This window comes from Daphnia pulicaria, chromosome 10 (assembly GCF_021234035.1).
Source record: "Daphnia pulicaria isolate SC F1-1A chromosome 10, SC_F0-13Bv2, whole genome shotgun sequence".
Classification (NCBI taxonomy): domain Eukaryota; kingdom Metazoa; phylum Arthropoda; class Branchiopoda; order Diplostraca; family Daphniidae; genus Daphnia; species Daphnia pulicaria.
Genome location: NC_060922.1, coordinates 161292 through 184116, shown reverse-complemented (window position 1 = coordinate 184116; position 22825 = coordinate 161292). Strand labels below are relative to the sequence as shown.

The 22825-nt window shown below is 43.3% G+C and overlaps 5 protein-coding genes and 1 pseudogene across 5 annotated transcripts; 1 reads left to right on the top strand and 5 right to left on the bottom strand.

Annotated features, from left to right (window-relative positions):
• Positions 1 to 2969: 2969 nt before the first annotated feature.
• LOC124313833 (UDP-glycosyltransferase UGT5-like) lies at positions 2970 to 4943 on the bottom strand. Its single transcript, XM_046778630.1, has one exon. The coding sequence runs from the start codon at positions 4769 to 4771 to the stop codon at positions 3134 to 3136; it is 1638 nt and encodes a 545-aa protein (XP_046634586.1). The 5' UTR covers positions 4772 to 4943; the 3' UTR covers positions 2970 to 3133.
• A 493-nt stretch (positions 4944 to 5436) lies between these two features.
• Positions 5437 to 8853, bottom strand: LOC124313888 (multiple inositol polyphosphate phosphatase 1-like). The gene is made up of 6 exons (XM_046778724.1): positions 8734 to 8853; positions 8474 to 8652; positions 6786 to 7153; positions 6566 to 6691; positions 6287 to 6443; positions 5437 to 6194 (listed from the first exon to the last, which is right to left on the bottom strand). The coding sequence occupies exons 2-6, from the start codon at positions 8640 to 8642 to the stop codon at positions 5608 to 5610; spliced, it is 1407 nt and encodes a 468-aa protein (XP_046634680.1). The 5' UTR covers positions 8643 to 8652; positions 8734 to 8853; the 3' UTR covers positions 5437 to 5607.
• A 1343-nt stretch (positions 8854 to 10196) lies between these two features.
• On the bottom strand, positions 10197 to 11531 carry LOC124315032 (probable 1,4-beta-D-glucan cellobiohydrolase B). Its single transcript, XM_046780388.1, has 3 exons — positions 11297 to 11531; positions 11093 to 11220; positions 10197 to 11014 (listed from the first exon to the last, which is right to left on the bottom strand). Exons 1-3 carry the CDS (start codon positions 11480 to 11482, stop codon positions 10276 to 10278), a joined length of 1053 nt encoding a protein of 350 aa, XP_046636344.1. The 5' UTR covers positions 11483 to 11531; the 3' UTR covers positions 10197 to 10275.
• Positions 11532 to 11922: 391 nt separating this feature from the next.
• LOC124315031 (putative aldehyde dehydrogenase family 7 member A1 homolog) lies at positions 11923 to 14052 on the top strand. Its single transcript, XM_046780387.1, has 5 exons — positions 11923 to 12187; positions 12255 to 12471; positions 12539 to 12756; positions 12815 to 13603; positions 13678 to 14052. Exons 1-5 carry the CDS (start codon positions 11996 to 11998, stop codon positions 13888 to 13890), a joined length of 1629 nt encoding a protein of 542 aa, XP_046636343.1. The 5' UTR covers positions 11923 to 11995; the 3' UTR covers positions 13891 to 14052.
• A 2952-nt stretch (positions 14053 to 17004) lies between these two features.
• Positions 17005 to 19755, bottom strand: LOC124315036 (annotated as a pseudogene).
• Positions 19756 to 20001: 246 nt separating this feature from the next.
• On the bottom strand, positions 20002 to 22758 carry LOC124315035. Its single transcript, XM_046780391.1, has 7 exons — positions 22483 to 22758; positions 22176 to 22413; positions 21956 to 22104; positions 21800 to 21886; positions 21603 to 21731; positions 21155 to 21530; positions 20002 to 21082 (listed from the first exon to the last, which is right to left on the bottom strand). The coding sequence occupies exons 1-7, from the start codon at positions 22612 to 22614 to the stop codon at positions 20220 to 20222; spliced, it is 1974 nt and encodes a 657-aa protein (XP_046636347.1). The 5' UTR covers positions 22615 to 22758; the 3' UTR covers positions 20002 to 20219.
• Between the last annotated feature and the right edge of the window lie 67 nt (positions 22759 to 22825).

Below are 22825 nucleotides of genomic sequence, written 5' to 3'. Positions count from 1 at the left end.
AGGTTCGGTTGCCGAGTTTATTCCTTCGATCCATCGATGGGAGTGAAAGATCACAATCGGACTGAGAAAATTCATTTCTTCAACATCGGCCTATCCGGAGTAGATGGATTGCATCCCACCAAAGGATGGAACATGAAGACGGCCTTGTCCATCTACGAGATGTTGGCGACTAGTCACGGGTCCTCGACGCCCATCGACGTCCTGAAAATGGACGTTGAATATTCCGAGTGGGACGCCATTCCGCAGATGTTGAGATCCGGATTCCTGGCGGATAAAGTCAAACAACTGGCCGTTAAAATCCATTTCAAACTGGACGACACGTTGGGAACCATCGAGCAACGAGTCCGCATCTTACAAGAGCTGGAAGGAGTTGGAAGATTCGTCCGTTTCAGCTCGAGACCCAATCCATGGCTCCTGCAACCAGTTTCCATCCTGGGTGGAGACAAACGAGAATATACTGGAATGGAATTGGCCTGGTACAATTCCAGATATTACTGATGAGCTGTTAAAATAAATACACTGTTACTCGAGTCATAATTAAACATGCATTTTAGATTAATCAGCAGTATTGACTAATAGAATAATTTGCAATTAACGCTAAACAAATTTTTAATTAATAAATTTGTTTGTCTTTGGTGAGCTTGATTTACATTGAGGGGTAAGGAATTTGTGAATCTACTTTACTCCTCTTTTGAAAACAAAACTGTAGTGGAGATCAGGTAATTATTTTAAAGAAAAATTGATACAATTAAAACTGAAAATTGCCTGTCGTCTACAATTTGGGATGAGAAACCCACCGCCGTGGCCCGAAATGATTACACGATATTCGGTGACTTGAAAAATTGCCATATAACCTGTCGAATAAAGTTTTGATTGTTATTGTGACGATTTTGATTGTGCACGGGAGGAACACACACACAAAATGGGAGAGATCATCTAAGAGGTTGAAAAGGGGAATAATCAATAATATCGTTTTGAATGGCAGCAATTGGAAGCTGTGGGAGCTTGCAATTTTACGACTTGATTAGACTAGAGCAGGAAAATAGTACAAAGTAAAACGTCAAAGGACAATAACAAGTTAACAACTTGACAAGCCAAAGCCCAAAGATTCGTCTGCCAGCATAGTTGCCATAAAAGACGATATAAGAAATTCGTTTTTTAATTATTCGATATTTATTTTATTCGCAAAAAGCAATAAAGTCTTTTCAAATAATCAAATCAAGACCAAAAGACCAAGACAATTTAGAATCAATTCAATTCTATTCGAAGGAGCAAATAATTCGATCGATCGACAATCATTTGATCTTGAATTCAAAACGTGATCGATTTAATATCATATGAATCATTTTGTTCCAACTTCCAAAAGCAAAAGTATTTCGACACCAGCAAGAACTCGTTAAACAGTCGTTAGACATCTCCTATTTCCATATTCTCTGTGTATAAGTTTCAGCTTTATAAATGATGGAATAAATCAAGATGAAACCGGAGTGGCTGTTGGCCTGTTGCAATGGTTTTATTCCCTTTGGACTGAGCCGTAATAATTGACACGCGCATTATGTTTGACTAGTTGTTGAAGACGCTGGCCAATTGTTGCGTATCTGTTTAACAAAGCGCAGCAGCAACAGCCACTTCGTTTTCCTCTCTATTATAAGACACCATATTTATAGAGCGAAAATCTGAATCTATTAGTCTTATTATAAGAATCAGAGAGTCGCATCATTTTCTATACGCTGGACGCCACAATCACCTGGAGAAAGTCGCTGCTGCAGTTATATTGCAGTCTGACTACGTGCTGCACGTCCTTTGACAGTCCCGATTATTAATTGTTTCCAGACGCTCTGCCATTGAACAATTAGGCCTAATATTAAGGATCATCTCGTCATGCCCTCCGTGCGAGTGATCGTGGCCGTCAATATTTTCATTTCAACTTTAATCTGTGCTTGGATGTATTACCGCAGTTGTCACTTGCTGATGGGCAACCCCTTCTATAGTCCCAACAACCGCCAGTCAATAACTGCGCCCATTCATTCAACAGTCCAGCAGCAGCTGGCTGAAGTGGACATCATGTCGGCCGAGGGAATGTTCCGCTATTTGCACTGGACCAACAGCACGTCGTGTCTCTTCGCTGTCGATTTCGGCTATTGGGTTTGGAATGGCAACGGAGTCGCTGCGCCGGACGGCCACAAGGCCGTCTGCCTCGACAAATCCATCGCTCCCATCTATAATAAATGTCTAGTGTACTCGTTTGGAATAAACAATCAGTGGGCGTTCGACGAGGCCATGGAAAAATTCGGATGCCGAGTTTATTCCTTCGATCCTTCCATGGGAGTGGAAGATCACAATCGGACTGAGAAAATTCATTTCTTCAACATTGGCCTGTCCGGAGTGGATGGATTGCATCCCACCAAAGGATGGAACATGAAAACGGCCTCGTCCATCTACCAGATGTTGGCGACTAGTCACGGGTCCTCGACGCCCATCGACGTCCTGAAAATGGACGTTGAATTTTCCGAGTGGGACGCCATTCCTCAGATGCTGAGATCCGGATTCCTGGCGGATAAAGTCAAACAACTGGCCGTCGAAATCCATTTCGGGCCGGAAGACCCGTTGGAGATTTATCAGCACCGAGTCCGCATCTTGCAAGAGCTGGAAGGAACCGGAGGATTTGTCCGTTTCAGCTCGAGACCCAATCCTTGGCTCCTGCGTCCAATTTCGATCCTCGGCGGAGGCAAACGGGAATACATCGGAATGGAATTGGCCTGGTACAATTCCAGATTTTATACTAAATTATAGCCTTTACTTTTAAATGGATGCACTGTTATATCCGGACCATATGATGTATTAACCATTATAACTCAACGTTTTAATGTATTTGATAAAATAAATCAGCAGGTTGAGAAAATCTATACTTTTGTCGATGATAATTGTATATTAAATAATTGAAATAATTATGAAATTCATGGTTTAATAGCGGAGAGTGCTGAAATAATTCTATACATGATGTCATTATTTTATTCAGTCAACATTTAGAACTGAATATAGTATTTAAAAGAATACTGGCCTATACTTTTGATGATATAGGTAATCATACAATGTGTTAACGTATGAGCGTATATAGCACGGCGGAAATCGATCAATCAACTTTTTTGGCTGATCCCGTCATCATCCTCGGCGTGTCGTGCTGTTGTTTTCTTGCTGCCAAGGCCAGGAGCAATAAGGCCCGGCGGCACATGCAAATGGCGACGTAGGCGACGAGAAAGGCGATGCTAACGACGACGAGCATCACGTCGACGAATCCGCGTTGGTGTAGGGAAAGTTGGCGGGAAGCGCTGCGCAAATGCGGAGCCCCCTGGTGGCGGATGACGTACTCGATCCAGTAGATGGCCCGTTCCAGCGGACTCGTCATCTCGTCACGCGACAGCGCCGAAACTTCTTTCATCCTCAGGGCATACCTCGGATCGGTGAGAATCCGCTGGATGGCGTCGTAAAGAATCTCTTCCGTCAAATTATCCCAATCGAGTCGAATGGCGTACCCGTCGTCCTGGGCCTTTTGGGCGTTGATGGGCTGATCGGCAAAGAGCGGCAGAGCGATGAACGGGACCCCGTGGTAGACGGCCTCTTGTTTGCTGTTGAGTCCGCCGTGGTTGATGAACAAACGGATTTTGGGATGGCCCAGAAGGTCCTGTTGAGGCATCCACGGGAGCAATTTAACGTTGGACGGGATGGAAACATTTTCGCCCGGTTGATCTTCCCATTTGAAAATAACCCGCTGACTCAGACGGGCGAAAGTCGAGAGGAAAAGCAAGCGGATCCCGTCGGGAACTTGTGATCCTTTGACGATCGATCCGAAACTGACGAGGATGAATCCGTCGTCGCCGGAAGCGTTTACAAAGGATTCCAGCTCTTCCGGCAGCGGTTTGGGAGGAGCGCAGTAGAGTCCGCCGATTTGGACGACGGCCGGCAGCATGGGGAACTGGTAATTGATGCTGAAATGGCTGTTGGTCATCAAAAGGCTCAGATATCGATCCTCAATGTCCCAGACGGGCGTCAGATTGCGCCCGAGAATGTTGGCGGCCACCCGGTCGACGGTGGGCATGACGACCCATCGGTGAAAGTAGACGATCATGACGCCGGACAAGGCGTTGACGGTCCTCTGCCAGAGGCTCATCTGGTCCGTGTAACTGAATCCCGGGTGCGGGAAATGGTCGAGGGCCAGCGGCGAGCCGACGGCGTCCAGCAGCCACGGCGTTGGCGACATGCAGTTGAAGTAGACGAACGGCAAGTCCAGCGCTTTGGCCAGCAGCAAAGCGCAGTCGTTGAAAACGCCTTCGATGACCAGCAGATCGTATCGCTCCTGGTTGTCCGTCCCGTTCATCATCAGCCGGTGGAAAATGGGATCGTTGAAGACGGCCGTGCAGTAGTTGGCCATCCGCTGGGGGATGTCGAAGAAGAGCCGGAAGGGGCTGTTGCGGTGGCTGAAGCGGATGCCGTGGTCGTTGTTGATGTCGACCAGGTCGCTGGGTGACGAGTGGAGGACCCGCAAGTTGCCGCTGGTTGAGTTGAAAGCCGACGGCGGTTTCAGTCCGTTCCAGTAGGTGACGGAGTGGCCGCGCTGGTCGGCCAGGGCCATCACCAGCGGCTTCAGGACGTTGGTGTGGCTGGGCGTCGTGATGGGCGACAAGACGAGAATGTTGTAGGCGCTCGCTGCCGTAACCAGACAGCAGCAAATGGCCGTGAGGAGAGTCGTTGTTGCATAAGTAATGCCGGCCATTTTGATGTAACCAGACGGTATGGCGACTGGCCAAATTCACGTAAAAGGAGAGAGAGATGGACTTTTAGGTCAACGGTCGATGCTGTAGAGAAGCGAAAGGAATGAGCAACTATCTATACAAGCTGATATGGGCGGATGGTTTGCGGAACGTAGACAAGTGGAATGGATGGAGGATGGCCGAGGACTGGCAGAAAGTTGCGACTGAAACGTAGAGAAAAGTCTACAGAGCTGCTGGAAAGTCTCTCTCTATATTATACCTGTATGCTCGATAGCAGCATATAACTAATCCATCACGTAAGCATATGACGGCCAGGAAAATGCTGACTGGAGAGGGGCTTGGGTTTTTTTAGTGATTCAATTCAAAAGAGTTAAAGTTAATTGTTTTTTCTTAATTTGGAATTGACGTACGGACTTATATAGGTACTAATTAAAAGGAAATGATGGGGGGAAATTTGAATATCTCTATCAAGGGTATAGCAAATGGTCGTGATTTTTCGATGGCGTATGGGCGCGACAGCTGACGGGGAATTTGTTTGAGCGTGAATTCTATAAGCAAGTCTTTCGATGGTTGTCTGCGATGGATGGCGGACGTGATAGCCGGCAGCGGAACTAGCAGCCAAAAATGTCTAGAACATAGAAGCGAGAATTCAATTCAATGACAAATATTTTTTATACTGAGGGGAATCACATTTATTAAGCTTTAGGTAGTTCAAACTGTATAATAGGACTATAATATCTTTCGCTGTCGCATCACTTTAGTGACATGCATTTATTAATTATTCAATCGACATCGTTTTAGGTATATTATCTTGTTTATATATTATAGTTTTTGATCGTTAATAGGCGGGTGGGTTTTCGCAGATGGCGTCCAAGTCGCAGGTTTCGATGATGGGCTGAACGATGGCGGCGAACTCGGAGAAGAGACAAGTGTCGCCGGCACAGCCGGGAATGTGCGTCAGCCGCTCGTTGACGTACAACTGGACCTTGTAGGTGTTGAGTTCGCAGCGGAAGAGGACAAAGACCATGTTGACGCCGAAATTCTGCATTCGCGACGTGCTCCACTGACGGCCCGACATGAAGGCGAAGTTGGAAGCCGTCGGGGCCATGGCGTCCTTGTATAGGCCCCACCTGGCCAGCAATTTAGCCATGGCGCCCGAATGGGAAAAGTAAAAGATGCCGTACGGTTTGCTGGTGGCCCCCAACACGATGGAATTGAAGTAAGTGGCGACGTCGACGACCGGATTGCAGGCCTGCATCCAGTTGATGTCGTAGCCGTAGCCGTCCTTGTAATAGTAGAGCAGGTCGTCGACGTACTCGAGGACCAGCAGGTCCGAATTGGAAAAAGCGGCGCACCAGGGCGACAGTTGGCCGTAATAGAGGGCCTTGTCGTAGCGACACATGGTGTAGGTCAAAGACACTTGATCTATGTGAGTAGATACCAAAAGAATTTTGAATTCATTAGTGAACTTTGAATTTTATTCGTAAGGCCTACAGGTTAGATAATTTTAATTTTACCGTAAGAGAGGGGGGTGCTGGTAGAGAAGCCGAGGCGTTTGGAAACGGCGGCCACCGTCTGGGCCACTTCGGGACCGTCGATGAATTTCTGCCACTCGACGCGAGATGCCGTGTTGTTGTCCACCTCGTCGTACCACTTGCTGCACACCTTGTAAAACTAGAAATAGACCCGACAAAACAAAATAAACAAACATTAATATACATGTAGTTGTGATATTATCTTATAGGCCTACAAATGATTTGAAATATTAAGTTCATTGATTTATTATTATATATTACCCGGATGAGAGGATCGTTTTCGATGGGCACCGGATAGACGATCGTGTCCTCCTCGTTATTACCCCAAACGCCTTTGGCGAAATGATGGCAGCTCTTCTCCGCCCGACTGGCCGTCGTGAATCGAAACTGTCGGCAACAATCAAACAAACAATTGCAATTTAATAATTAAATTATGCCATTATTATTATTACATAAAAAGGTTTTACTTATTATTTATTACCGTGTAGTCGCCATCTTTGTAGGAGCGGTCGAGCAGGCCGGGCAAACGGGCCGTGTAGCGCTGGCCAATGTCGTGCATTTCCTCTTCGCCGGAGGGGGCCAATTTCTCCTCCAACTCGGGCGGGATGTCGATGGTCCAGTCGCGCAAGTTCTGCAGGTCCTCGGCGCACAATTCGCCCCTGCCGCTCACGTGATTCTGGATGACGGCGTCTCTCAAGATCGGCATCTGCTGGGTCAGGGCGTCCAGTTCCATTTCACGTCCCTCCTGCGGGGCGGCCCTACCGTCGTCCTCGCCTCCGGGCTCGGGATCGTTTCGCGGGTACCTCGTTCCATGGCGCGAAAAGAGCCACATTTGAACGGCCTCGCAACCTTTGTTTAGGTACATAAATGTTCGACCAAATGGAATTAATTGTAGCCATAAAATAAGATAGAAAAGCAAGCTTATCAGCTCGCCGCGAAGGGATAGTCGTAAGCCAGTTGAAAACTGTCTTAAATGAAAAATTCAGAGCCTATTGGTAAGTCGGACTTTTTGCTAAATGCCTTCCTAATTTTTCAGAACTTTTCTGTAAATTCTTTGTTTTTTCTCTGAAATTTTCTGGAAAAAAATTCTATCGCAAAATTTTGATTTGTCTGAGTCATGGTTCACAAAGTTCATGGGTCAAAACAATATTTTTATTCTAAAAAAAAGTAAATCTATAATGAGACTTGAACCATGGCCCTCTTCATTATCATTCCAGCGCTATAACCAAAAATCTATTTTTCGTCTTTCTAAAATTCGTTTTTCGTCTTGACGTAAAGTAAAAAGTGGTAGTCGCAACCGCCAGATGTCACTAGTCGTAAAACAATTATTTTAGCAGTTTTTCATTAATTACGGGAAAACTAATTAAATAAATGAAATTATTTTTGTTCTGGTCGCACCGCATATTTTTTGTTTAATTTTCAAGACCAAAAAGTCCGAAATCTGTTGTAAAACGCCCGAGCTATGGAGCGTTACAGACAGACATACAAAGTGACATGGCTTTTTTTTTCCTGCGTATGCGATTATTAGCTTCGCCCAGACAGTTGAAAACTGTCTTAAATGAAAAATTCAGAGCCTATTGTCCGTAAGTCGGACTTTTTGCTAAATGCCTTCCTAATTTTTCAGAACTTTTCTGTAAATTCTTTGTTTTTTCTCTGAAATTTTCTGGAAAAAAATTCTATCGCAAAATTTTGATTTGTCTGAGTCATGGTTCACAAAGTTCATGGGTCAAAACAATATTTTTATTCTAAAAAAAAGTAAATCTATAATGAGACTTGAACCATGGCCCTCTTCATTATCATTCCAGCGCTATAACCAAAAATCTATTTTTCGTCTTTCTAAAATTCGTTTTTCGTCTTGACGTAAAGTAAAAAGTGGTAGTCGCAACCGCCAGATGTCACTAGTCGTAAAACAATTATTTTAGCAGTTTTTCATTAATTACGGGAAAACTAATTAAATAAATGAAATTATTTTTGTTCTGGTCGCACCGCATATTTTTTGTTTAATTTTCAAGACCAAAAAGTCCGAAATCTGTTGTAAAACGCCCGAGCTATGGAGCGTTACAGACAGACATACAAAGTGACATGGCTTTTTTTTTCCTGCGTATGCGATTATTAGCTTCGCCCTTCGGGCTCGCAATTAAATTGAATTTGAATTCATTTAATGTATACCTGGCAAAGTGATGAGATCAGTGTTTGTGTTTTTGACGAATTTGTAGGAGGTTTTGGTGGCGAAATAGAAATTGGGACTGGCGATGTCGGCGTAGCAGGAATTGACCTGGGCCGAGACTGAGACGACAGCCGACAGCAGAGCGACCAATGCCACTCTTAGAACCATCATTTTCAACTTTCTAATCAATTCAAAAGGGACAAAATGATTTAAATGATAGGTTAAACAAGCCAGTAGGCCTTTGAGAAAATTTCAGACTTACTCTGAATGAATTTCCTGCTGTTGATGATCAGAGACGAAGCCAAAATTTGGAATGACCTGAAGACGATCGACAGTCGGGTGTCCTTATATAGTTATAGAACTATTATACGTTTGTATGATATCGAGGCAATCGGGAAACTTCATTTATCTTAAACTCAAGCATTTGTGTTAACATATTTTGCCCTTGGGGCTGGCGTAGTATTGAGATTATAAACGGGCGCAGTAAAAAGGATCTGCTGGCTTTGGTGATGTAATCCATCCCAAGGTGAAATGTGCCATCGGGTCCAACCCGTGCAATGTGGGGAGGGGGGTGATAACACGAAAGGGGGGTATAGGTGAATGATGATGGTGCAACCAATAATCTAAATAACGTCGCCATCGTCGTTTTGTAGATTTATATTATATTCTCATATCATTTCGATCAAACTCCAAAGTAGTATTAAATACGATAATAACGGGCTGGTGCTGAGATTATGTAGGATGTGTGGCCGCCAATCACGTGCTGGATTGGTGGGCGATGTGCGTAATAACGCACGCAGCCCACGCAGCATTCACGCGCACACCCCTCTCGTTTAGACGAGCCAACAATAAGCTTCAATATCATTCGCCGTCGACGACGAGCAAACAATTCGATTCAGATTTGATTTTTGATTTTTTTTTAAATAGGTCATCACGCGTGCGTACGTACATGATTTGGACTTTATCTATATTGAAGTCTACAATATTCTTATCGGACAATCATCTGGAGAGTCTAGGTATAAATTGGCTGAATGAAATGACGCTTTAATTCATTTTATTATTTCAGGCGATTTCTTAAAGGCGACAGAATGACCTTTCTTAATTCAAGTAAGATTCGATAATATTTTTTGATCAAAAAATGTTTTCTTTAACTATAAATAGATCAGCGAAAATGATGGGCAACCTTCTTGTTTTTGCACAAAAATTTCTCTCCATCAAAACAAAATTTTGTTTTTTGTTATCGAGAAATTCCTGAGCCGAGGCCAAAGTTAACGAAAAAAATTCAGTCAGGAAGTGATATAGCCTACTAAACAAATTGCATCAGAGTAAATTTACTCTTATTAATAACACCGGTGAGAACCGGACAGCAAAGTCTATTATACATGGCAATAATGTAATAGCCTACGTGGCCGCTTTAATATAAATGTACCTCGTCGTGTTATTTCTTATCTATACGACGTTTTGTGATAAGCCAAGACATTTATAGGCCGTAGGCTATAAATGCGCTCATGTGGCTATTAACGACCAACAGAATAATATACTAACAGTATAATTTAACTTATATTATAATCCTTTGACATATGTCATCCCAGCGAAACGACTGACTGAACAAAATAAATTCCGCAAACAATCTGCTCAAAGCGTCGGTTAATATCGTTAATATTTAAAGAATCTGCAAGAAAATTCCCCAATTCGTTTGATATCACATTAAATAAAATTCTAAAATGCATTTTGGATTATGTATTTTTATTTTGCTGGTAATTCTATTTTGTAAAATCATGTCCATAATAATGATGATGGCCAATCAAACGGTGGAACCGATGGGTCCGATCTTGATGTTGCCGAATGTCGTGTAAGGATTGGGGTTCTGGTAGACCGGGCAAGGGCCGTTGGGCTCGTTGTCCATCCAGGTCATGCTGTTGGGATCGCTGGGACTGCCCCACATGGACATGGACAGGACCATGCCTCTCCTCATGCCCTGCGACATGCCGTAGGAGACGCCGCCCTGGCTGTTGGACAGGCCGAAAGAGTTGCAGTATCCGTCCGACAGGCTGTTGAATCCGTTGAAGGACGGCTGCTGGATGGTGCGGCCGTTCTGGATGTAGAAGCGCTGCATCTCTTTGAGGTCGCCATTGTCCGTCCCGTCGACGGTCACGAACCGGGTCACCACCGTGAACCGCTGGGTGCTGTCCACCTGGAAGGACGGGCCGCGGCCGTAAAAGTTCCTGTCGCCGCGGGCGTAGGTGTTGAATGGGCAGCCGTACGGGTCGCACTGGCCGTTGAGGCACGGGTGGGTCGTGTAGACGTTGGCCAAACTGTTGGCCTCCCAAATGTCCAGCTCGTCGCAAGACGGGCGACCGGGCTCGGCCGGCTGGGCATCGCAATAGCCAGTGCCGTAAGTGGCGCCCGTGTAGCCGGAACTGCCCTGGCCGCCGTCGCTCTCCATCGAGATGAAATACAAGGCCGAATTCATGCCGCAGCCGCAGGCCGTCACGTCCACTTCGAACGACAGCTCCTTGTTGAGCAGGTAGAACATGCGGTACCTAATTATTTACCAGCAGCAGATTTAATTAGCGGAATTCATTAATAAAATTGAGTTTGAGAAATGAATTGGACTCAACTGATTTGAATTCTGTCCGCTGGTGAGGAACGTTCTGGCCCCGTTGGACGGCCAGTTGGCCAATGTCATTTGATTGCCGTTACTGAACGTAATGCCCCATCCGCTTTCGTACTCACTCTGACTGGGATTCTGTAATTATTTCACGTAATTTATCGCATCATAAAATCAGATTTAAATGTAGGCCTATTAGGTCATCAGAACTTACGGAGTAGCAGTTGTACGGGTCTGCGCAGCCGGTCCAGCGATAGTCGAGGACCACCCCGGTGTTTTCCACCTGGCAATTGCCTGGCCCGTAACACACCTGGATGCCCATGCTGGCCTGTCGCGATTCAGGGGCTCCGTTGACGGCCAGCACCAGCAGCAGGCCGGCGAGGAAAATCAGTCGGTTCATGTTGTCAATTGCGTTTCGAATGTCTCAATAATCACCAGACATTTTTCGACTGTGGCTTTTATATCCAAACTGAAATTTGAACATTGTGCATGATTGTATAAGCTTCGAGTTTGTTTAATGATTGTGATGGGCACACGTGCACCGAGTTTATTATTCAAATAGTCAAAGGACGTGGGAACATAAACATCTTGCGATGTAATGGAAACCATTATTCGAATATAATGGAAATAAACTTGAGAGTTCCATTAGACTGTAAACACAGGTGTGCATACATTATAGATTAATTATATCACTGGGAAATACGCCGAGTCAAAAGTCAATTTCTGGGTTTTTGAATTTTCGTTATTTACTTTTCCTACCCAGTCGCTGAGGGCCTCTATTGGCTGTTGATTCAATTAATTCATGTAATAGTTTTGCCAATAGATGGCAGTTAAATGAAGCAGACGAAAACTACCGGTCTCAACGGGGAAGAATTTACACGTTGGAACGAGATAACTGCAATTGAGAACTGAGATGTCCATAACTTTCAGATTGGCCAGAAGCTTCAAGTCATTTGATAGACTCACTCGTTTCCATCTCTACAGAACAATGTCGAGCCAAGGTTTCTTAGTAGATCATCCCCGTTACGCCTTCCTCAAAGAAGATCTTGGTCTGGAGTCATTCAATCAGGGAGTTTACAATGGGAAATGGTTCGCCAATGGAATGGTAAGCTGTTAATAATGTTAAGCATTTTTGTCAACTCATTGCTTGACTTTTTTCGACTTTTTTTAAGGTGGTCCAATCAGTTTCACCAGCCACAGGTGAAGTCATCGCTGAAGTCTCTCAAGGCAACGTAGATGATTACGATGCTTGTGTTGTGGAGGCAAGGAAGGCATGGAGCACTTGGGCTGATGTCCCCGCTCCCAAACGGGGAGAGATTGTCAGGCAGATTGGAGTTGCGCTGAGAGAAAAGTTGGAGCCTCTTGGCAAGCTTGTCTCGATGGAAATGGGTATTATCGCTTGTCTCTCAATTCCTGTTTGACAAATTATTAACTATTTTTTGTATTCATTTCCCAGGTAAAATTCTCCCCGAAGGTGTCGGAGAAGTTCAAGAGTATGTCGACATTTGCGATTACGCAGTCGGCCTCTCGCGAATGTTTGAGGGCAAAGTAATTCCATCAGAGAGACCCAATCACACCCTGCTGGAAATGTGGAATCCTTTGGGAACCATTGGCATCATTTCGGCCTTCAACTTTCCTGTCGCCGTTTACGGCTGGAACAACGCCCTCTCCATGGTCAGTACTCAAACAAAAAATACAGTTCCATTAAAATTTATTTTTTGATGTCATTCAGATTTGTGGCAATACGATGATCTGGAAAGGCGCTCCTTCCACACCCTTGTGCAGCATCGCCACCACCAAGATTGTGGCCCAGGTGCTGGAAAAGAACAACCTGCCAGGCGCCATTTGCAGTCTCATCTGTGGTGGAGCTGATGTCGGCAGTGCCATGGCCAACGACCCCCGTCTACCTCTCATCTCGTTCACTGGCAGCACCAAAGTTGGCAAGCAAGTGGCTGTGGCCGTCCAGAGCCGATTCGGTCGCAATTTGCTCGAACTGGGCGGCAACAACGCCATTCTGGTCGACGAGAGTGCCCCAATCGATCTAGTCATCCGGGCGTCCGTTTTCTCCTGTGCTGGAACCTCTGGCCAGCGCTGCACCACCACCCGTCGTCTCATTTTACACGACAAGGTCTACGACACGGTCCTGGCCGGTTTGGTCAAAGCCTACGAGCAGCTTTTGCCCAGAATGGGCGATCCCCTAGAGTCTGGCGTCCTGCTGGGCCCCCTGCACAATCAGGCGGCCGTCGATTCGTTCACTGCCACCATCAAAGAAGCCGAGGCCCTGGGCGGCCATGTGGTTTTCGGCGGCAAAATCATGACGGACCGTCCCGGCTTCTTTGTCCAGCCGACCATCATCACGGGATTGAAGCCGACGGCGTCTGTGGTCATGAGCGAATGTTTCGCTCCCATTCTCTACGTGCTCAAGTGCCAGGACATGGACGAGGCCATGGCCATCAACAACAGCGTCGACCAAGGTCTCTCGTCCAGTATGTTCACCCAGAACCTCGGCCAGATCTTCAAGGTACGTAGAAAAATGAAAAGATCTTAAAATTATTTAATGGAATATTCAAATGAATTGCATTTAAATTGGAATAGTGGCTGGGACCGAAAGGATCGGACTGCGGGATCGTCAACGTCAACATCGGGACGAGCGGAGCCGAGATTGGCGGCGCTTTTGGCGGTGAGAAACACACGGGAGGCGGCCGGGAGTCTGGATCGGATTCCTGGAAGCAGTACATGCGCCGCAGCACTTGCACAATCAATTACGGCAAGGATTTGCCACTCGCTCAAGGCATCAAATTCGAATGAAACAAGAAGAAGGAAATGTTGATTTGATTTGTTTATTTTTGAAATAATAATTTGGGTTCAGAATACTCTATTCAGCGCTTGATCAGATATACAAATAACAAGATGGTATTACTAAAGTTGTCACGTAACGCGTTATAAAATACAGCTAATGTTAACATTTGGCGTAGATTTGTTTTTAATCAGACAATAATTCGAAATGTTCAGTTTAAAACTGGTTGGTTGGGTAAATCATTTTGAAATTTTGAGTTTTAAGCTCTAACTAAAACTCGGTGAACTTTTTCCAATTTCTCTAAAGTTCCATTTCTTCTAGCAGGATATTTTTGTTGTCGTTTGTTTGTTTTTTGTCTACTTAAGATTTGTTAGCGTCTGTCTCGAAGGGACCCCTACACCCAACCAACAGACCCGACTCTCTTGTTCTGTTTGTTCGGATCAAATTTCATTCGTAAAAGAATGTGAATCCGATTTCATTCCCATCGGTTTCCCATTGTAGGCGCGAGGCTGGGCTCCAGAAAAATCTCAGCGCTGCCTCATTTGGCCACCACCGGCCGGGGAGAGCGGACGCGGCGTCCGTGACGTGTTCAATTCAATTTTGACGTTGATTCAACATTTGCCTCATTTTGATTGGAATCCGTTTTTCACATTAAAATCAGGCAAAAGTGACAACTCAAAATTGGACTGGGGAAATTTCAATTTAGCGTAGTAACAATTTTGGTTCTGCTATCGGCGTAAACTACGCACGACTTTTGGACACTTTGGGTTGGAGTGTCACACCCATAATGGGCGTGACGTCGGGGGCGTGACCAAAACATTTTGATTGGGGGCGATTCTAAGAAGTCGAAATGGGGTCGGGTGGGTTGAAAGAGGTTCTAGGTCAATTGGGATTAAAATTCCTATCGGGTAACTAAATAATAAAAACCTTCTTCGGAGAATCGTCTCCTGTGAATTTTTTCACCAATAACTTACACCGATGCTGACAATTTATTTTTAAAAAACTAATGAGAAGTTTTTGGGTTTTTCTCTCACTTTTTATCATGTGTATTTTATGATTACAAGAATAATTATAAAAGAGTGATCCAAATCTCTTTTTTTTAAATTGTATCTCAGTCTCGGCTTTCGATGTATTTTGAAATTCAACAATGTGTAATATGAACAAAAACATATTTCTGAAGGGCTGGCTAGTGATGGCTACCATGGAAGATTAATTTCAAAACTATCTTGTTCTATTAGTGGATTTTGAACCCACTGTCCAAGTCCAGTGATCGTAAATGACGACTGGAGCATTTCTTTTTTGCAATTTCAAACGCTTACGCTTTTGCGTTTCTGACGTTGCCATTTCTGACGTGCTTTTGGACTAGAGAATTGTACTCGAGATGAATTGAAGCGAATGCCATGAAACGGTAGAAAAATAACTGCCCATTCGAGCATTTGACAAATGAGGTTGCGACATTGAAGATGAATCAAAAACAAAAGAAGATTTCATTTCAACGATTTCATGTTTACCACATCCCTTGATCCAAATGGATACTGTTCTTGCTGGGGGGGAAATAAGAATAATCATATTTATAGATTAATCAAACCTTCTCTTGATTCGATTTGAATTCGAAGAGCTCCTCTTCCTTGTCGATTGGGGTGGAGATCTTCGAGAAACTGTGAGGCCAGTGACTCAATTAGCGTGACAATAATAAGAGCACCTCCACAAGGGGCGGAGCTTAAGTATGAATGAAACAAAACAACTAAATGGGAGAAAAATCGGGGAATATTGGGGAAAATTGGGAAACATAAGGGGGAAATCGAAGAAATTTTTACCTTTGGTTCAGTGTCGAATGTCGTTGGAAAATCGGGGAAAATGGGGAAATTTCTTTATATAGAAACAAGAAAACAAAAATAAAAACTTAGGTATAAAGACGCTCACACAGGCTTGGAGGTACAAATCCACCGTCGCGACTCGCGAGGACGGAACTCTTCCAACGTTAACAACTGCCAGCTCGCCAACGGTTGTTGCATTAGCCAGTTAAAACGAAGACGATCATTCAAAGAAAGATGAACATGGTCCGGGATATAAAAATACCTCAGAGCGAGTTCAAGCGCATTTTTTTTGGAAGGCTCCATTTCGATAAATAAAATAAATCTGAAACTGCAGCGTCCATTTCGACAAATAAATAAAAAGAGATCGACAAATCCAAATATTGCAAAATTACATCAATACTTGTTTAACCAAAATTTAAAAGGCAAATTACAGATATATCAGACTTAAAAAAAGAGAAAACTTATGAGAAATAACATATTGGTTTAATAAGAAAAAATTTGGTTTAATTAATTAAGAATTCTATTTAAATCGGAGAAAAATCGGGGAATATTGGGGAAAATTGGAAAATATAGGGGGGAAATCGAAGAAATTTTTACCTTGGTTCAGTGTCGAATGTCGTTGGAAAATCAGGGAAAATGGGGAAATTTCTTCAGATAGAAATGGGGAAATTTGGGGAAAAATAAGGTTCACTTGAAAAAAGAGTCGTAAACCCTTTGTTTAATAGTAGGCTGCACCATACTATTGTAAAGGTTCGTCTCTTCGAATAAAGAAAATACTAGAACCTCACAAAGAACAAGAGAACTCGCATGAGGCGATTTCTCACAATCCCGTGTATTGGTGCTTACCAAAAAATGATATCAAAACATGAAGAAGTCATCTATTCGTTGGATGTAATAATAATTGCTATTATTCATTTACCCAAAGAAAACAAAGACTGCCATGCCATTCAAATGAAAGGTCAACTAAAAACGAATATCCACTCTCAGTTGGAAAGAGCTCACTTACCATTCGGCACAATTACACCAACCGGAGCCTCGCGGGAGAACCTCCCCCAGGATATATGCCGGACCAGCATATATGTGGGTCTGCTCCCCTTAGCATGTAGAGGTTCAGGTCCGCTCACGAGCGTGTTACGAGATATTCGTCATTCAGTGGGAAAAGGTTGATTACTTCATCTGCTATTCTATTCCGGTCCCATGTGATATCGTCCTGTCCTCCTACTGTATTAGAAATAGAAATGGCGGCGGCCCTTTATATACAATTGTTTTAACTTTAGAAAGGACGATGGCGTTTAAGGGTCTCTTAAATCGCATTTTTACTTAATGTATTTGAGTTTGGTGCAGCTTTACCGGCCTGGACTCCATCGTAAATGATTAGTGATTTAAAGTTCATTTTACTAAATTCAGTTGATCGAATTTCTAAATTTGAAAAATTTGAAAATTAAAAATGCCTTGATGACAGGTGGTTCTACACTACACGGGAACTCCTAGCGGCTATTGGCGGCAACTTTTAAAAGAAAACAAAATCAAAATTAAAATAATAGGACACGTTGGGTTAAATTATGAAATGATTTATTTTCTAAAATGGTATAATTCATATAAATATTAATTAATAAAATGAGGCTGTCGAGAGGGATGAAACCGGAAATGAGAACTGGGTTGGGATAAACAAGATCCGCTTTGAATATTGGAATAGGAAGCGCTCAGTTAAGGAAAAGGTTGACCTGATTAAGCGATTTAATTAAGAATAGAAAAATCTAGATGGAAAGATCTTCATCTAGAATGAAACCAGTGAAATGGGTGTAGTGCCACTCGTTGTCGTACAGAGACACGCCCGATGCCATGAAGATAATCTGCAACCAAATTCGGTCGCCTTCGTTCAACCCAAATGTCGACTGGAGAGTCAATTGACTTTTCTGGAAGTTGACGCTGTTGGCCTCGTCCACGAAGCTCCTGCCGACCTGTCGGCCGTTCAAGAAGAAACCGACGCCCAGGCGGAGGAGTTGAGAACTTTGCGGAAAATTGGCCATTCCGGTGAAAGAGAAGAAATAAGTTCCCGATTTCGGAGCTGTGAATATTCCCGTTTTCAAATCCATGGCATTTCCCGCGTTGACTAGCGCCAAATGAAACGGAATGGGTCCGACATCCGACGACAGCGAATAGTTTCTCGTGACGTAGAAATAAGTTGGCGCTGATTTGACATCGGCGGTACCGATCCACGTCTCTAATTCTATAGATGAAAGGAAATCATTAGTAATTAAATTGATAATTAAAATTCAGATTGAATTTTACTTTTCCCGTTGAAATCGCAGTAAATTGTTTCCATTTTCTTTGAGCGTTTGACCAGAAACACTCCGTTCAAGGTGTTTCCCATCCGCTGGAGATCCTCGCACGACGTTGGAATGCGCCCAATGTCGACCGGTTTTCTACTTGCCTCTGATGATTTCAAATGGATTTTTATTATAGTAAATGTCGGTGGCGAATAAAAGGAATTGAATCCTTACCCAAAATTCCATTTAATTTGCTTTTTAAATCTTCAACGATGGATGTCGTCTTTTCCAGTTGCTTTTTAAGTTCTGTAAATCGAAATAATTTGGGACTGATTAGTTTAGTAATTAAGAGATAACATTTAATCTACCTTTGAATTCCTGGTCAGAATTATCATTATAATTCCCCTCGGAATACCCTCCGTTTGTACGTTCGTTTTTCCCGTAGAGGTGCTGCCGATGATGACAAAGGAAAATGAAATTTAAATGATCAAATGTCTCGAGTGAAAAATGTACCTGGATGGCTGAAATGTCGTCCTCGCTCAATTTGAAATGAGGGTCGTAACTCTTGTCGGTAAAATACATGACAGAAGAAGGAACGGTGGAGTGAAACAGTCCCAGTGAGTGGCCGATTTCGTGAACGGCCACGTGAAGCAAATTGGTACCTAAATTAAGGCGCCAATTGCAATCAAATTAAATTCCCAATATTATATGAGAGCAATATCATTTGGTATTGGTTGACCTATTGGTGAATCGATGGTCCACTTGACGGACTCGTGGAAATGAGCCTCGCCTCCATGAAGAGGTGAGAACGCGTGAGCCAAAACGTGAATGCCCAGGTCGCTTTCGCTGTAAGAACATCCGTGCTCCTTCTGTACGAAACTAGGACACAACAACAATTGAATTGAAATCAAGTCTGATGTTATAGTGCTAAAATGTATACCGGATGACGATGTCGGCTTGGCCCGTCGTGACTTGTGTAAAAGTCAAAACACTGGCATTCTCCCACAACTTGAAAGCTCTGGCAATTTCGTGATCCACCTCGCTGCGGCTCAGTTTGGACGTGTAAACTTTGATGTCATAAGTCAGGTGCCTTTTCGTCCAACGGTTTCTATCTGAATTGCATTTTGTACTTTTAAAAAACTTGGATTATACACAGTCAATTTGAAATGGATATACCTTCAACAGAAAAACGCTTCCGGCGAGTGAGAGGATGAGTAGAGGCGGATGGTGCGTGATACTCTCGGTCGGGAACGCCACAACGCGGTTTGTTCATCCATTCCAACGTCTTCTCATCCAAGATACCTGCGTATAATTAAAGAATGAGACAAATTAAGAAATTAGATTTTGATAATATTTCCAACTCGGACAGATTGGTTGATGGAATCATTTAAATGATAAGGTGCTGCTTACCTGTTGGTTCCAGTCCGGCCAACGATTGAAATTCGGCGATGGCGTGACGGTAAGCCTCTTTTGAAACGAGAAACAGCGCGTTAGATGAATTATTTTTCAACGCCGGATCGAGGTAGCCGTAATTCGCTAGGTACATCTGAATGCAAATTCATAAAAAAACCAAATTAAAATTAATCAGAATAACTAATTGATTTGATATAATACCGTGGCTTGCAAATCATTGGAGATGAGTCGATTATCGGCATTGGCCAGTGTCACCAATAAAAGCACTTTAAAGAATCTCAACATTTTAAAATTGAAATTTAACAAAAAACCTACGACCATCTGACAGGGGGTGATGCTGCCAGTGTGAAACCAAATCTGTTACTGAAAATGTTCACGGTAGCGGATCGTCTATTTAAGGGGATGAACAACAGCAGCAGCAGTCGCTTCGAATGGCAGTTTTCCAGTAGTCAAGTATCGGTCAAATGGACGGGAAGAACTGATTGAACGGTCCTGAAAAAAGATTTCTGCAAATAAAAGATTAAAATGCCCTTGACAATTTCCTTTTGTTCCAACCAGACATCAATAAAAACAAGTGGCAAAATTAAAATTATCAAAATTGCGAAAGCACACGACATCAATATTTACAGACATTTCTCAATCTTTTATTTTTTAAACATCGAAATACAAAAGGCACTCTCCATATTAAAGGGGGTGGGGAAACATTCACTGCGACGAGATCAATCGCCGCGAGTGAAAATGCAGGAACAAGACAAAATGAACAAAATTGCCAAAAGTTAATGAGCAAATCAAAATTATTCCATTTTATAATTAAAGGTCAGGTTCAAATTTTTGTTGTTGTTACACGTCGCGGGAGATGAGCCTCACGCACGAACGGGTCACTCTTGGTGAAACGGGCGTGTCGCTTTCCATGGCGGCCATTGAATTTTCTTTGCGTTGCTCTCTCATCACCTTGTAGAAAATTTTCTCTTGCACTGAACGTCTCCTGCGCTTTTTGCTCTTCCGGTTTTTCTTGACACAGTCCGGCATGACGGGACAAGGCAGTGGCGGAGGGGTGGGTGGAGGTGATGAACAGGTTGTCAATCCATCCACCTGCCGAAGGACTTCCAAATAAGCCAAGCCGCGGAAATCGGCCACCGTGGACTTGCACATCTCCAGCGGCGACACGTCCGTCTGGTTGGTCAGCGAGACGAATTTCGACGTGAAGGACAGCGAAAAAGGTCTGAAATGATCGCACACCAACAGCGGAGTCGTGTGGTACATTTGGACGTGCTTTGCAATGTCTCTGGCGGAGACGGACATTTGGCAGACGGATGACGGAATGCCGTCCGTTCCGAGGTGATGGCAAGTGATGGCAAATTCCGGCGAAAGGCCAAAACTGGCCAGGTAAGACTGGACAAATTCAGCGATGGTCATCCGGAAGAAATTACTCAACTTGCGGTCATCTTTTGGCGGTTTGTCTTCATGGATGACTCTCAGCAATTCTTTAATCCACAGCCGAGCAATGTCTAAACAAAATAGCGTAGGATTATTGGAATCGATGGGAGTTTCCCCGTATTCGCAGACGGAATTCTGGAACAACTGGGTGTAATGAACGTCCAGCATGTCGATGAGCCAAGTCTTTCGAATTCGCTCAATCATCGTCTTAGGGCCTATCTGATGGAAAAAAGTGCTGCTGGGGATGGCAGGCATCTTATTACTCTCTGGAAATGTTAAAAATAAAAAGAGGTTCTTGAAAATTTGAATGTCGATGGAAATGAAATGACAATTTTTACCGTCAAATCCAAATGATTTAGTGATGGCTTCAATTTCGTCAGGGAACATGAAAGGGTGGCGAAGGATTTGGCGCAGCTCCAACATGGTCACCACCTGAGACAGGGACAGGGTGGAAGGCAGGTGGATCTTTTTAACAACTTCCGATCCCTCCAGACTCTCGGGGCTGATTGGAACTGCGGGCGAGTTTCTTTTGTAGACTCGCTTGGTGGCCATGATGAAGAAGTTATCCTCTTCTAGTACACCGACAACATGACGATCTCGCAAGCTGCCCAGCAGGTAACTCGTGTAGTAAAATGGCATGAGCCCTGGCTCTTCGTATGCAGAGTAATAAGTGGTTCGGCCATCGATTTCGTCAACTGCGTTGAAATTGGTAGCCTGCCAACAGGAATACAAATTTGAAATGAAGAAGATGAGTGCCAACAAAAATTGGAGTGAATTAAAACTCACATCTTCGGTGGCCTTGGGTTGGCAGTAAGAATGAGAATGGAAAGATCCCAGTTCACCGTAGACTACTTTGACTGATCCCATGGGCTGAATTTTTTTGGTTATCCTCTCCAAACTCTTGTTACTGATTGGCTAATAAGAGGAACAAAATAAACAAATTTGTTATAATTCTTTAAAAAGATGACATAATAAACTGTTACCAATGCTGTTTCATGGTAGAAACTTGTTGTCAGTGGTTCTCGCAGCAAATATACAACCCGATTGCTTTCATTTGGCATTGAAACAACCTAATTGAAAAGTGAATTTTGAAATTAAAAAACTTTCCAGTATTATTTGAATTCAGTAAACTACCATACATTGTTTTGCTGCTGTAATGTAGACATCAACATATCCTGAGATTTTGTTACCAGCTCTTGATAAGGCTCACTAACCCCGTGAACAAAGTAATCTGGAAACAGCACCAGATTTGAATTAGCCGTTCCAAAAAGCGTCAAGTGACTTTGATCTGGAAATATGACAATAGAACAAGTTAAATGTGATAATCAACAACAAAAATTCCAATAAAAAAAAACTAACATGGTTTGCTGTCCAACAGTGAAAAATCTGAAATAACTGGTTCTCTCAAAACAGGATCAAATAGGAAATTTTTTTGGGTGACGAAATGCCCAGCGTAAGCAATTATTTCATCAGCATTCACCAAGTCAAAAATGATGCAAGCTAAACTAGTTTCATCGATAGTTGCCACAACTGCAGCATAACTGAAAAACTGTTGGGTTGGTATGAGTGCAGTTTGCCTGATCTTCAGTGCGTAAGGCTATAACAATACAAAAAATAGTAAAACAGTTAAATGCCAGTTTTTTTTATCAAAGAAATTTCTCCATACCGCGATTTTACGAAGAGAAGAATGCCCCAAATTCAACTCTTCAAAGGAAATCACAGAAGGCCGACCTCGTAAACGATATTCTAAAAAGTTTGAAGGATTGTCTTCGATCACAATGACTGGGGCATTTGCCATTATTTTCAGCTCAAAGAAAAAAAAAACTAGAAATTCACTGATCGTGAAAATAATCCATCAAACGTTAAATAAACAAGCACACCCCGGCTTTCAAACTCGTCGACCATATGATACGATTTCCAAATCCAAAAAGGCAATTTCGACGCGAAGGTTACATCTGCATAGCTGCCAAGTTGCAGTTTAAATAAACTAGTGAATAATTAATATCAAA